This window comes from Panthera tigris, chromosome B4 (genome assembly GCF_018350195.1).
Source record: "Panthera tigris isolate Pti1 chromosome B4, P.tigris_Pti1_mat1.1, whole genome shotgun sequence".
Classification (NCBI taxonomy): domain Eukaryota; kingdom Metazoa; phylum Chordata; class Mammalia; order Carnivora; family Felidae; genus Panthera; species Panthera tigris.
Genome location: NC_056666.1, coordinates 37,213,466 through 37,228,950, shown reverse-complemented (window position 1 = coordinate 37,228,950; position 15,485 = coordinate 37,213,466). Strand labels below are relative to the sequence as shown.

The 15,485-nt window shown below is 52.7% G+C and overlaps 1 protein-coding gene across 1 annotated transcript in view; it reads left to right on the top strand.

The window, feature by feature from the left end:
* The window catches only part of IQSEC3 (IQ motif and Sec7 domain ArfGEF 3), a 103,202-nt gene that overhangs the window by 66,919 nt on the left and 20,798 nt on the right, over positions 1–15,485 (top strand). The window contains exon 5 of the mRNA XM_042993743.1: positions 1,819–1,980. Coding sequence (XP_042849677.1) covers positions 1,819–1,980 — 162 coding nt within the window. The remainder of the gene's footprint in view (positions 1–1,818; positions 1,981–15,485) is intronic.

Sequence of the window (15,485 nt, the reverse complement as noted above, 5' to 3'; positions counted from 1 at the left end):
GTTCTATTTTCCATTGTCACAAATGTATTTTAAGGATTAGGGACAAAACGACACATCAAGCCCCGTGCTTTCACCACTATTACTGCTTACGATGAAGCTAGGACTTGAAAAGCGAGAGAATTTAAAAAAAAATACAGTATTCAGTGAATAATAGTACCGGTCGTATGAGGATTGAGCAGAAATCATTCAGGTAGGACCGGAGTTAGGGAAACAGCATTATCTTCTGGGGATGATGTCAAGGAGACAGGAGAGGATGGGTGAGAAGGCAGTGACCAAAGGCCAGTGGGGTGGGAGAGGAGAGACCTAGAATAAGGAATACAGATTAAAGGCAGGAGAGGGACATGGATAAAAGGGGGAGACAAGGAAGCTGGGGTGAAGCAAACAGAGGGGGGACAGAAAGAGAACAGGAGAACGGAAGCAGAAAAATGGCATCCCCAGCCAGACACCCAGTCAAAACTGTCCTAGCAACTAGAATGTATACAGCTGGTGGCAAGCACATGTTGCTCCCATGGAAGCCTCAAGTATAGGTTCACTCATCTCCACCCTCCATTCACCCCTTCCTTCAGAGCCCTGAGCCAGGAAATAGAACACCCCTTCCAGCCACATGGACGTGCATCTATTCACTCAGCTGTTATCTATTGAGTGCCATGACATGGCGACCACAAAGACAGGTAGGACGCATCCCCCAGTCTCAAGAAGCTTGTATTCTAGAGGGAATAGCGCCTGTTCATGGCTCACCTTGCATAAGACATCTTGCTAACTTCTGAACAATATCTACAGGTAGCATTACTGTGCCATCTTATAGAAAAGAAACAGGCTCACACAGGTCAGGCGAGTTGCACACGGTGACAGTGACGTAGCCGGTGAGCTTCAGGCCGGTCTGGCTGCTGGTCCATCATTCTTTCCTCCAAGTCAGGCTGCCCCCTGGTGAACCCAGCCCCCACCCTCACACCTCCACAGCACGACTTCTGCGTGCACGCTCACATGCACACAGATAACTGCGACCCCTCAAGATAGTGCTTCTCAAACTATCTGTGGTGAAGGACCAGTTTGGGTTTTTACCTGACATATTGTGGGCTGATACTTCTGTAAAATGCAATAAAAATGAACTGCTAGAAAAACAATCACATGCTTGGTTATCCTGAAAATGTCAAAGTGCTATAAAAGGTTCTAAATGCTTACCCTCTCTCTCTGTACTTGTCTTCTCCTGAACCAATAAGACACAGTTCAGGGAACAGCATGGATGTGCAGACCACACTGTGAGTACATTTGCCTGAAGACATGGCACCCACACCCACATGTAGAGACTGGAGCCTGAGAAAGTAAATGGTGGAGAGCAGGAGTCTATGGACACTATGGACAGTGTGGTAGGAGAGCTCACCTCAGTCCCTCAGTCTCACCCTCCTTCCAGATTCCAGGCTGGGAACTGAGTATAGACAACAGAATACAGACAGGGAGGAAGGGCTTTGGTGGCAGGACTCAGGGCCCTCAGGGAACACAGAAGAACACCTCTCCACCTGTTCTGGAATTCACTCATTTTGGCCAAACCTCCTCCAACCCCTTCCCTCCCCATGCTACCTTCACTCCTGGGTGTGTGTGTGTGGTGGGGGGGGGGCGGTGTGCAGGAAGGTGAGGCTCTGGAGAGAGGTGCTTTGGATCCAGAGCCCCTCTGCAGTGGAAGGAATCCTAGCATTTCATAGGAATTCTTCCCAGAAACCTCCAGGCACCTTTATGGGCTCCATGGGCTGGAAGAAAGTAGTCATGGATGGCCTTGGCTCACTCTCTACTCCTTCTTCCCACCTCTACCCGCACCCCTAGAAACCCGGACAAAGGCATCCAGTTCCTGATCTCCCGAGGCTTCATCCCTGACACCCCCATTGGAGTGGCCCACTTCCTGCTCCAGCGCAAGGGCCTCAGCCGGCAGATGATCGGGGAGTTCCTGGGCAACAGCAAGAAGCAGTTCAACCGCGATGTGCTGGAGTGAGTGCCCCTCTCCCTGGCCCATCCACCTAGGGTCCCCTAGGATGCAGGGGAGTGAGCAGGACCCCTGGAGTCTTGGCCCAATCTTGACCAGCCTCTGTTTCCCCCTCCAAAGTCCTGCAGACATTTACTGAGCGTCCTCTGGCAGGGTACCATTGAAGGAACCAGGGGTACAGGAATGGTCAAAGGAGACCATTACCCTCAGGGGGCAAGAGAGTGAGTCTGGAAAAGAAGGGGACTATGTCTGCACTGGGGCCATCTCTGCCTGGTGAAAGGCCTCAGCCCACCCTCTAGCGGGCATCTGCCCCGCCTCCAAGCCCCCAGAGGCTGGTCTGCTCCCCAAATGGACTCAGTGTCATATTGGTGGAGGCAAACAGGAGGCAGAAAAAAGAAGTTAGACTGAGGGTTTTTAGAGCAAGAAATAGAGTGATTCTGTAAAGATATATTTACCACCAAGATCAATAGATAGGGGCAGGATGAGGGGACTGCTGCGTTCAGCTTTGTTCATGTGGAGGCTTGAGCACATGAGAGTCTCTTCACACTCGCCACCCCGGGAGCCACAGGGCATGGGGTGGCATCCCTGGGGCCTTGGAGCCACCTCTCCCTGGCAAAGAGAGGGTGAGGCCCCATGAAGCCTGATCCAGTCTCCTTAAGCTCACTTCCTTCTTGAAGGTCACCATGATGTAAGAAGCCCCCCCCCTCGCCCCACTTCCCCCCTATCTCTTGGGTAGTCAGCAGAAGTGTTTCCTCAGAAGTATTACTGAGAGACCTCTTTCCTTTGTACTTGCTCTCAGAACAACAAGGGCCTGCTACATGGGGGCAGGGGGCTCCTGCTCAAGGGTTTGGGAGCATGGGCTGACTGGCAGGGTTGTCCGTGTCCCTGGAGTGGGAGCTCAGAGACATGGCTTCTGTTTATGAAGGAGTTTTGGTGCTGTGTCTTTCTACAAGTCCCTGCTCTCTGGGCCTGCATTTCCACGCCTGTAGAGTGGAGGGTTTGGATTATGAGGGGTAGACCAGTTGTCCTCTGGAATCCCTATCACATTTCTAAATTCACTGGTAGTTGTTTCACTGAGTACAGTCCAAAGAGCAGGGGCTTGGACCCAGCTGAGGGACCTTGAAATCCCCGGATGCCCCTTAGTTGACTGAACCCAGGTCCTGCCTCTCTCTGCAGCTTTGGACATTCAGACCCCGCCCCCCTCCATTAGGTCTTAAGATGATCTGAGTGCCTGCAAAGAAAAGTAAACTGATAGGTGTGCAGGGTTTCCTTCTCCCCCTCCTTTCCTCTCCCTCTCCCTTGGGCTCCCCTTCCTCCCCACCACTACCTCTGCTATGCAGGGGGCCCTGAGGGGATGCCCTGAGGAAATGATAGAAAGAGGAGAAAGATCAGGTTTTCTTTGTCTCCTTCCTCACCGTGTTTTCTCCCATCTGGTTCATCTCTCTGGCCTTTTCATTGGCTATTTGTCCCCGTTCTACTCCTCTGTTCCCTAGGAGGGGGCATGGGGGGGGGGCTATGCCTCATTGTTTAGTTCTTCCCAGCTGCCCCACCCCTGGGTGACCCTGCTTTGTCTCTCTGCTCTGGGGGCACAGGCCCTGACTGACTGCTGTCTCTTCTGCCTTCCCCAGTCCCTGTGTGTCTGGCCCTGAAATTCTGACCTGCTAGGCCCACAGTGACCTGGAGTGCTAGGAACACATGCTTTTCCTCCAGCCCCAGTGGTGCCTCCACAGCACAGTGCAAACTGATTACCATCCTCCCCGGGAGACTGAGTGTGCCGGCTGGAGACAGATTAGCACTGCAGCCCAAGCTGGGGACCCGGCTAGCAGCTGAGGTGGGGATCTGGCTCTGGATGAGAGGGCAGTGTGTGGTGGCAGGAGAAAGCCGGGCCTGAGAGGGCTTGCTCTGAACCCTGGCTCTGATCCTCCCATGCTGGGAGGCCTCCCCTGGGCCTCAGTTTCCTCACCTGTAAAGTGGGAGGGTCGGGCTGTGTGCTCCCAGAGGTCCCTTCGACTCCTGTGAATCTGTGGTCTTTCCCACTCCTCAGGGCCTTTGTAGCACACTGGGATCATGCAGAATTGTTTGCCCTAAACATCCAGGTCATGCTTTGTCATGCTACCAGCTCATCCCAGAGCAGCCCGCAAGCTCCAGAGCAGTGCTGGGGGACCAGAGTTCTCCATTCGTTCCACAGATGTTGAGTGCCTACTCCGTGTTGGGAATGGGGCTGAGCTGGGCACCCATGGGAATGTGGGATGGGGGCAGTGAGGAATAGGCTTGGCTGTGGGCTGGGGGGAACTTACAGACCCAGGTGTCAAGGGGAGAGAGGAGAGGAGTATGGAAAGGAGACAAAGGGCCAAGGAACCTCCAGCAGGCATTGTGGTTTCAGGAGAGTGGAGTGCAGACCAGAGCCCTAGTCTGCCCCAGTGGGTGCCTCAGCCCCTCGTGTTTTGTTCTGCAGCCATGCAGGCCCCTGGTGCTGAGACCCTGGCACGCTCAGCCGCTACACGTTAAGAGCTCCACAGAAAGGAGCCTCTTCACCCAAGTGCGCGTTGCTGACCGGCTGGCTTGTCTCCTGTGGGGCGCCCACAGGAGATGGAGAGCCAGGAAAGGGCAGGCACTCGCCGGGGAGCCAGACGTTGGGGTTCGGAGGGTTTCCCTGCCACCCAAGCCAGCTATCCTGCACCCTCTCAGGGTCTGCTACCTCTTCCTTCCTCCCACCAGAGAAAACACACAGTAACAAAGTCACCAGTGCCATTTCGCTCAGGCTGAAAAGGCTTCATTGGGATTCCACACAGCTTCCCTGCCCCCGCCTGGTGACATTCAGCATGTCGCGTCCGTTCTGTACAAAGCTGCTTGCTGAATAAAAGGACATAAATCACCCAACCCCTTGGAGACTGAGACAGCCCCAGCCCCAGCACTCTCCAAGATGCAGCCAGGCAAGAAGAGGAGAGGGTGGAGGCTTCTAGTAGGGGATGGGGTGGGACCCCCACCACGACCAACTGCTTGTGGGCCTGTGGAGGAAGGCAAGAGAGAAGGGGCTGAGCAGAATCCACCTCAGGTGCTGACTTATGTCTGAGCACCTACATCTGATGTGGTGACATTGCCTCCAGAATCTGACCCTTGGTGCCCTTGGAAGCTGATCTCTTCACTGCTTAGTACCCTGTTTCCATGGAAGATACACTCCAAGAAGGAATGTATTTAACCAGGATTTATCAGATAATAATAGAAGACATTCTGAGCTCAAAGGGCCACATCCATTCCACTGGTTACCTAGGAAAGTTTTGGGGTTTTTTAATCTTATTTTTTTAAGTTTATTTATTTATTCTGAGAGAGAGAGAGAGTGAGTGGGAGGGGCAGAGGGAAAAAAGGAGAGACAGAGAATCCCAAGCAGTCTCTGCACTGTCAGCACAGAGCCTGATGTGGGACTCGATCTCATGAATGTTGAGATCATGACTTGAATGGAAATTAAGAGTTGGATGCTTAACCGACTGAGCCATCCAGGCACCCCAGCTTTGGTTTGTTTTTAAAGGAGAAACCAGCCTGTTTCCTCACTTGTCAAATGGGAAAAATATTACCCATGTCATATGAGTTAAAATTTTTAAATGCATGTAAAGTGCTTAAGTCAGTGACTGATGCTTAGGAAGTTGTTTATAAATATTAGCTATTTCTGTTATTATTTCTCCCACTTGAAAACACAAGGCATTGAACACCTCCCCACCCTGGCCAGGGAAACCTCAGACTACCCCATGTCTGGTTTGGGATCAGGTCTATTCCCCGGACAACGAGAACATGCTGAAGCTTGCTGGGGAAGGGAGAGCTCCTTTGGGGACCATCCTGCACTCTGGGGAAGCCCCCTCTGATGCGGAGGAGAGAGGGGCAGTGTTGGCTTAGCAGAGGGAGCCAGACATCAGATGGGGTTAGGATCCGTTGGTGCTGGAAGCTTTTCTCTCTGTTTTCACATGGCTGGGAAATTTGACTCTGCTCTATTTCCCTTCTGAAATGTTCGCTTCAGCAGGTTTGAAGGCCAGTGGACGGGGGAATGTTCCACGCTGGCTGTGAGTGGTCTCTTTTCTGGGCTGGGTGATCTTTTCCAATGTGAATCACATACACATGAAGGGCAGCAGTGTCTGTCCTTTCCATAGCAGTGTGCGAAGGGCAGCTCTTGGGTTGGGTTACCAGAAGAGTTTCCTGGGTGTTCTTTCTCTCACTGTGTCTACTCCCATCTTTTGTTCAATATTAGAGTTTGACATTTTAGTCAGACTGCATTATTTCATTTCCTTGGAAATGTGTTGGCCAGAGTGTAACAGATTTGTTCTTCTTAGGGGACATTCAGAAATGAAGACAGATTGTCTGTCAAACTCAACAGGCTGGAAGGCTCTAGCCTTTCATGGCTAGGAAGAAATTACTTGAGAATATCCTGCCCATTGTGTCACGTGTAACCTCAGAATGGTTACTTTATTTCTGAAGAATTCCACTGAAGGAGAGAGGAAGCTGGGGCCCATGCAGACCCCTGTGGGTCTGGAGGAGGGTGGAAGAGGCCCCGGGTAGGCAGGGATAGACTTTGGGGTTATTTCCACTGCTTTGAAAGTTTGACACTGCGGCCGCCCAGGGGGATGGAAGGTGGGAGTCTCTTCTGAAAGTGAAGTCTTTAAGTTTATGATCTTGACCCCTCACCTCTCCAGTGCCCTTCCCCCTTGCCCCCCCCACCCCCATCATACACACACACACACACACTGACAGATGAGAGATTTTCCTTAACAATAAAGAGTCATGAACATTTCAGACCCACTTACTCCTATAGTGGAGATTTTTGGACCCCAAGCATGGGGTGAACAAGTCCAGAGTGGAGACTCCCTTTGGCTTGGTCATGTTAGCATCTAACTTGGGCTTTCATACAAAGACCTACCACCCAGCCCCTTCCTGATAGCTCGGGTCCTAGCTCTGGAGGGCTCTTGACATCCCTATGCGATTCTCAGGTGTGGCTTCAACCCACCACTCGTTGAAGTGGGATTTCCAGGGAGCAGGATTCTAGGAAAGGGGCTTCCTGAGATTACATTCTCCTGGGGTTTTTAGGAGGGCCAGCTGCGACTGAGCAGGCTGTGAGACATAACACTGACAGCTCACATCTATCAAGCATTCGCTGTGTGCCAGCAGGCACTGCGCCAAGACCCATACATGCAAAATCTCATTCCGTCTTCACAGCAGCTCTGTGAGGTGAGTGCCGTTGATCTGTGCCAAACGTGGGAGCAGAGGAACAGAGATGTTAGGTAGCTTGCCCACAATCACAGAGCTAACCAATGGCTGAGATCAATGATGGCAGGCACAATGGTTCTATAACCCAAGCCGCCCTCCCCTGTGCCTTATCTCAAGGGACGTGTGGTCCAAATGCCTTGTAGTTTTTGTCAGACCCCAGTAGTGAAATGTAGTGCTGGAAGACCCCTTGCACGGCCTGCTGGTCCAGCCGTCTCATCTCACCCGGGCAGAAACTGAGGCCGGGAGAGAAGAAATGACTAATCCCCTGGCCAGTGGCAGATTGAATGAAATCAGGTACTATCCCGTCCCTTGACTCACCTTTGCTCACTCTGCTCATCTGAAAAGAAAGCGGGACTGAGAAACTGATTCATAAAATCTCAAGAGGTCTGAGCTAGAACCAGTTTCCCCTCTCCCTGATAGATGGACATTTTAAGGAGTCAGATGAATGTCTAGAGATGGAATTTCAGGCAGATGGAACTGTTCATGAGGGAAAGGTCTTAATACCTATGCTAGAATGGACTTCAACCTCACTTACTTGATATGTCAACTCAGACTTGGTCTCCAGGTGCCTAATGAAAACTGTCATTTCCTAAGCTCTGTTACAGACCAGGCACTTTATATAATAAAATGTCTCTTTCAAAACTCATAACCACCTGCCCACTAGATGTTATAGTTGTCTGCTCCATTCTGTAGATGGAAAAAGGGAGGCATGGAGAGGCTAAGGGACCTGAACTGAAAAAGGCTAAATGATGGGAGCCAGATTCAACCCCAAGGGTGTCTGACACCAACAGCTGACTTCTCATTCCACCCACTGTTAATGGCACAGAGCAGTGGTTCTCCAAGTGTGGTCCCCGGAACGCCAGCAGCAGCATCACCACCTGAAAAGCTGTTAGCAATGTCAGTTCTCAGACTCCGGCCCAGACCCGCTCAGTCAGAACTCTGGGGGCAGCAACTGTGGGTTAACAAGCCTGCCAGGGGGCTCTAATGCCCACTCAAGTTCGAGAACCCCCAGCAGACAGGGATGCTGCCCCAGGCCGAGCAAAGGGAGAATCACCTCAGACATCCACATTGACTTCTAATTCACTTGGGTAGTTTAAACTTCGTTCTTTTGGTTCCTGAGTCCTCAAGGTGTGACTGGCGGCCATCCCTTCTGGGGCCCTCCCCGACGAGATTTTTCTTTGTTCCCATGTCACCGTCAGGGACGCTGGCAGGTCCTCTTGCGTCAGCTCCCTTCTGCTCTATTTTCTGAGCCACGTTGCACTTTTCCAAAAAGCCTTGACCTTTGTTGGGCATGTTATGAGTTGTGCCTAACAAAAATAACTCTCTGGTGGATGGGGATATTTTTAATTGAATTGTATGAGCCAAGAACTGCAGAAATAAAACCAAGGTTCCTATATCCCATGGCAGTAGGCGGTTTCATTTTCCATCCTAATCCTGAAACCCGGGCTTAGTCTCCTCCCCGAGGGCCAGTGCCCCCACCCGGACCCTCCCGCCCCACCGCCGTCTGCAGCACATGCACCTCTGCCGAGCCTCAGCCTGCGTGCGCCTCACCTTCCAGATCTTTGCTGTCTCTTCTGGCCAATTAAAAATCCCTGCTGCTATCATTACCTATTTTCAGCTCCCAGTCAGTTCCTTTGTCTGCCAGACGCTGTCTTGCTATCGTTTAAAAAAATTGAGATGACGAAATTCATTTTGATCACAGTCGTGTATGACGCTTCATTTCCCTGCAACACACTGACTCCACGCATTGATCAGTATTAACAAACAATTTTATGCCAGATCGTACCTGTGTATGCAGACGCAGGGAACATCTGTGCTTCTGCTTGCCCAGCCCCTGTGAGGTACTTGCCACAGGGCAGAGAGAGAGGGAGGCCTGGACAGAAGCTTTGCTCCCCTGATTCACTCATTTGCGGATCCGCAGCGGCACCTCCCTGGGCAGGTGCAGCCGTGCTCGGTTGGAAGCGGTTTAATGGGCACCAGTTAGCCCTGGCTCTCATCACTCACTCACCTGCACGTGAGGCTGAAGGAAGTGGGAAGCACATGTACTCCACCCTGCTTCACCGCCCACGGTCTGGAATCTGCAGGGCCATTTCATGGGCAGCTCCGTCCAGTCTCGGGGTGAGCTCCAGATGACCTTGGCAAAGCAGGCCTGGCAATCCTGGACCGCCGGGCAGAGCTCCCAGAAGCTCAGGCCCCTGGGCTCCCTCCCCAGCCGAGCACATGCTCAAGGTCCCATTCATTCACCCAGCTGGTCTCTCACTCACGCATTCATTCATCCCGGGAACAGTTATTGAATTCGTATGTGCGCCAGACATGCAGAGGGGAAAAGAACTGCCTGTGCCGGAAAGAGCACAGAGCCGAGTGGGAAGACAGGCAGGTAAATGTTATGACACAGGAGACACCTGCACTGGTGGACAGACGCCTGTCTGGGATAGCATGGAGGTCGAGGGGGACTCCTAGAGAGACGGATCGCTCAACAGGGACCTCCAGGTAGGGGTTGGGCGGCAAGAAGAAAGAACACTGTGTGCAAAAGCATGTAGGCTTGAGAGCCAGACTGCAGGAGGGGAGGCGGTACGTGAAAGGGGCAGAAGCTGAGTGGCTAACAGGGCCTTGCTTGCTCGGCTGAGAAACTTGGGCTTCATGCTAGGGATGTGGAAAGCCCTTGAAAAATATAAACAAAGGAGTGAGTGGCAGGACCAAATGGGTGTCCTGGAAGGATTGTTCTGGAACATGACTTGGAGGCAGGGAGGCCAGTTAGGGAGGCTACTGCAGTCACAGTCGTGGGGAGAAATTTGAGGAAGGAGGAGACCCTTAGCCTGGGCAGTGGCCCAGGCAGGAGGAGTCCTCGGAGCCTGGAGACATGGTGAGGCAGGTGACAGGCTGGAGGAGAGCAGAGGCAGCCAGATCGCAGCAAACAGCCTCCTGAGCTGTTAAGGATTTGGAACAGTCTTTGCATGTGAATATATTTGTGCTCTCAGGCTCTCTAGGGTAATTTGTGAAATTATACCAAATAAACATGCATGTATTATTCAGTTTGGGAGGGGAGATGCTGGGTTTGGGGACATTTCATCTGAAGAATTCCTCAAATCAGACAGTGTCAGGTATTTACTGAGAACATGTTAAAATATTAAATAGCAGCTGAAAGGTGAAATGCGGGCAGCCTGACTTCCCTGCAAGAGATGCCAGCACAACCTGTGGTCTTGTGAGTGTTGCCCCCGTGACTGCCATTCAGACCAGAGCGCCCAGGGGAATTCAGCAACCAAGGCACTCAGAAGTGTGTTGGTCAACTTCCAATCAAATGCAGAGTCTATGGTTTACGTGTGCCCTCTGGACTCAGCAACGTTGTCTTTTATAAACAATACAGATCAACCAAAAAGAATTAACTAGTCGTGACTAATAATAAAATTAAAAGGGTGGGGGCACCTGGGTGGCTCAGTCGGTTAAGCGGCCAACTTTGGCTCAGGTCATGATCTTGCGGTCCGTGAGTTCAAGCCCCATGTCGGGCTCTGTGCTGACAGCTCGGAGCCTGGAGCCTGTCTCAGATTCTGTGTCTCCCTCTCTCTGACCCTCCCCCGTTCATGCTCTATCTCTCTCTGTCTCAAAAAAAAAAATAAACGTTAAAAAAAATTTTTAAAAAAATTAAAAGGGTGAATGCATCACAAGAGAGAAACACTTAAGAGCTGTCGAAGGGGACATTCAGAGCCAGCGAATTGGGTAAGGCCACCTAGAGAGAGGTTGTTAAGAGCAGGAAGGGAGGAGTGCCTGGGTGGCTCAGATGGTTACCGGTTTGGCTCAGGTCATGATGTCACAGTTCATGAGTTCGAGCCCTGCATCATGCTCTCTGCTGTGTGGAGTCTGCTTGGGATTCTAACCTCTCTCCCTCTCCCTCTCTCTCTCTCTCTCTCTCTCTCTCTCTCTCTCTCTCTGTCTCTCTCTCTCTGCCCCTCCCGTGTGTCTCTCCCTCTCAAAATAAATAAATAAACTTTTAAAAAGTCATTTAAGAAAAAGAGGGGAAAAGGAGCCTGGTGTCTAGTCCTAAGATAGAGGTGCAGCAGGAGGCCCTTCATGAAGGAGGTGCACCTTCAGGGAGGAAAGAGTCAACCTAGGGGAGGGTGGTGTGAGGGAAGCAAGAGAGAGGAGTGTTTCAAGAAGGGAATGATTAGCATGTCGGTGCTGCCCAGAGGCTGCTGGGATGAAAAGCTGGTGCCATTGGACTTGCAACATGTCGGCCAGCGTGGCCTTGACAAGCAAAGTTTCCGTGGAATGCTGGAGGTAGATGCTTGGCTGGAGCGGATTGAAAGGTGAATGGGATTGAGGATGTGGAGACAGCAGGCATAGGGACCACCTAGCAGTTTGGCTCCAAAGAAGAGTAGAGGCAAGGGGTAGTGACTGGAGGCAAAGAAGGGTCCAGGCAGGGTTATAATTTGTAAAATAGGAAAGACAAGACTTTGGGTGCTAAGGACGATGGTTTAGTAGATACTAAATTGGTACTCCAGGAAAGAGCATCTCAGACATAACGTGTCCAAATCTGCAGTCTCGGTCTCTCCTTCAGCATATGTGTCCATCCCATCATGGACTTGGCATAAAAAATAGCACCACCAGGCCCTCAGGTGCTCAAGCCAGGGCTTGGAGACTCACCATTGACTCCTCTTTTCCTCACCTCCCACCTTCCCTCCATTGCCCGCTCCCATCAGTTCTTCCTCGAGGATGTATCTCAGATCGCCCATCCACTTGGTCTCCACCTTAGCCTAGGCTCCATCAGCCCTAACTTGGGCCTTGGCAGTAGCATCCTAACAGGGCCCCTGCTTCATTCTTGTTCCCTGCCATCCCTTTTCCACTCATTCTCCCCCAGTAGCCAGAGAAATCTTCATAAAACAAACTGGCTCGTATCACTCCTCTGATCATATCCTATTGTCTCCTGTTGTATTCAGGCTAAACTCCGAAATCCTCTTGTGACTCACAGAGCTCTGTCTGGTCAAACCCCTGCCTGCCTCTCTAGCCCCACAGCCTGCCACTCTCCATTGTCCCCTTTACTCTCTGCATTGCAGACTCATTGACCTTTCTAGGTCCTTGGAAGTTCTTTCCTACCACAGGGCCTTAGCATATGCTTTCCCCCCTCTGCCTGAAAGCTCCCCCACCCTTCCCTTTCCCTTGGTCAGCTCCTCATCATTCAGGTCTCAGCTCAATGTCATGTCCGTAAAGGGGCCTTTCCAAAATATGAAATACATATTTTGTCCTCTCACGGAAGCCTGTCCTTTGCCTACATAGGATTCGCCACAATTACAATGAAATGATTATTTTTGACTCTGTGTATAATGTTTCTCTCTCACCAGGAAAGGGTCTGTGTTTGTGTTGTTTGTCACTTACACCAGGTCCCAAGCACAGCGTCTTGCATACAGGAGGAAATGCATGTTTGTTGGAAAGAAGAAAGGAAGGAAGGAAGGAAGGAAGGAAGGAAGGAAGGAAAGAAGGGAGGGAGGGAGGGGAGAAAGAAAAAAGTCACCACCAGGGGCCAGAGAAAGCACCAGAGAGGGGAAGGGGGAAGGAAAGGGGTTGGGGATTGCTCCCTGCTGTGGCTTCTGGGTGCCCAGGCCAGCTCTGAAACTGAGGGATGGCCCCACAGCTTCTGTGCTGACTGCCAATAGTGAAGTGACTCCCAGCACGTGACTGTGACCATGATGGTGCCCAGTTGTCCCTCCCCTTGGCCCCTCACTGGCTCCAGCCAGGCATCAGGGTAAGACAGCTGCCCCCAGGGCATCAACACTAGATGGGGAAGGAGGCAGGCTTGCCTGGCCCAGGAGATGCCAGCAAGGCATGTGATGTGTGCAGCTCCCCCTGCAGGAGCAGCTCTTTTGTGAGCTGGTTTCTTCACATGTAATACAAAATAACAGGATAATGGTTAATATCGCACAGGATGGAGAGAGAAGATGAAGTCAGGGTGCACTTAGTGACAATCCTCAGTAACATGAGCACAGAGGGCGCTTCCCCCGCTAGTGTTGGACCCCCGTTGAAGTGGAGACGGCCCCTGGGGGAAGAGGCCTCACAAGAGCAGGAAGCCTGGCGCAAGCCCCTTTGTGGTCTCAGTTTCGCCTTCTGCAAAATGGGGAGATTATACACCAGAAAAGACAACCCAGAAACATGTGATGTTTTTCACCTTAAAAATGATCAAAGAGGGACTGATGTCCTTGGCTGTCCTGGGTAGAGGCCACAGGGTGGATTTGGAAAACTGTCAAACAATCTGCTCCCCACCACAATTGCAGGGTGTCAAAGAAAGATGGGGAAGAGGAGATTTTACATACTGGTAGACACAACAAAATAGGAGAAGCCGTGGGTTGGGGGGGGGGGCGGCGAGGGGAGGGGGGCGGAGCCTGGATGGCTCAGTCGATTGAGCGCCTGACTTAGGCTCAGGTCATGATCTCACGGTCTGTGGGTTGGAGCCCCGCGTCAGGCTCTGTGCTGGCAGCTCAGAGCCTGGAGCCTGCTTCAGATTCTGTGTCTCCCTCTCTCTCTGCCCCTCCCCCACTCGCACTCTGTCTCTCTCTGTCTCAAAAATAAAATAAACATTAAAAAAATAATAATAAGAGAAGCCGTGGGAAAGAGTGAGAGAAGAGGAGCAGGGACTGGGTCACGGTGCAGCCTGGGCTTGTACCTCGGGAGAGAAAAGAGAATCAGGCTGAGTGGAGGAGCAAAAGAGTTGTGGATGATTGCAGGATGTCAGAGGCCCCTGAGGTGAGGGGCTGCCGGGACAGGCCTGTCAGGAGAGAGCACAGCCTCAGCCCAGACCACAGGCCCCACCAGGAAGGTATACAGTGGTTCGCTGGGAGGAGGGAGAGAAGCAGTCGGTCATCGGTCATTGCCAGCTCTATTCCAAAGCCAGCCAGAAATGGTGCTGTGGCCGCCTGCTGTCCGGGAGCCCTCTGTCTGTTCTGCTTCTGGGCCCTTCTCAGAGAGCGGGGGCAGTCCTGAGAGGTCACCTGGCCCAAAGCCCAACTCTACAGAGAGGAAGGCATTTGTTTCCTTGGAGACAGTAGTGCCCTGCTGTCACTCAACACAGCTCTTTCCCTCCTGTCTGTGGGTTTTGCAGAACACATTCAGATTTGTTCCCCAGGATCTGAGAGCCCCAGGACACTGCCCGCATTGAACACTGATGCCCCAAGCTGGCAACTGCACGGAGTAAGGCGGGAATACATGTGTGTGTCCACATGTGTGTGGAGGGGGCGCGGCATCCGTCTCCACGTTTTTCCTCCCTCACCGCTCTGCAGAAGCAGCCTCTGAGAGCCTGACAGGGACGCACGAGTGCCCCTGAGCTGCTGCCCTGGTGGCCCGTGAGTTGCTGGACTCACTTTGCAAAGGCTCCACCTGGGCTGGACCCGCCTCCTTCCCTTGCACTCAGCTCAGCTACTGGCTTTCAGTTCTTAAGAAACACCTGGAGAGCTTGTGAAGAATGCGGATTCCCAGGCTCCGCCTCTACATATTCGAGTGGGTAGATCTGGGGTGGGGCTCAGGGAGCTGCATTTTAACAAGCCACTTTGCAACTCTCACACGGGGTCTTTGAGATGTAGACTTTCAGCCCCACGGCCCAGGCATCCTCCCATGAAGTCCTTCCCGCCCCCCCCCCCCCCCCCCCCCCCCCCCGCCGGTGACTGATTCACTCAGAGCTCCCCAGTCTGTGCGCTGGCGTTTCCACCTGGCTGAGTCTCAGGCTCTGGGCTCATTCCTGGAGCTTTTAGCCGCAGCCCCGAGCGAGCCAGCGAGCGAACGCGCGTGCGGGCTACGTGTCACCTGAGCGAAGGCCTGGAAACTAGGCCATCGTGCTTGGCCGAGCAGATCCTACTTTCTCCCAACTGCCCCTCTGCCTCCTTTGGTGGCCCCCACCGCGGTGCCCGGGCTTCAGGTGGTCACGCCCTTGGAGCACTGGGACAGGGGGCACAGGACAGAGACTCTGAGGGATATGGAGGCCAGGTAGGGGTGCGGTGGACAGGCTGATGGGGCGAGTCCTGGGCAGCAGCTGGACGCCAGGCTGGGGGGCCGGGGGCCATCCTGGGGTCCTCCGGGCTTGGCCAGCCTGGGGCCCACTGCCCTCCCCCTGGGCCTTGACGAGTTAGGCGGGGGCCAGGATGAGTGGGTGGGGCCCCTCTGCTCCATGCCCAGCAACACCCACCCCTGTCCAGTCTGTTGTACTGTCCTCCACACCCATCTCCTGTCCTTTTCCACCTCTCTCTCCTCTCTCTGTCTCTGTCTCTCCCCTCGTCTCTGTCTC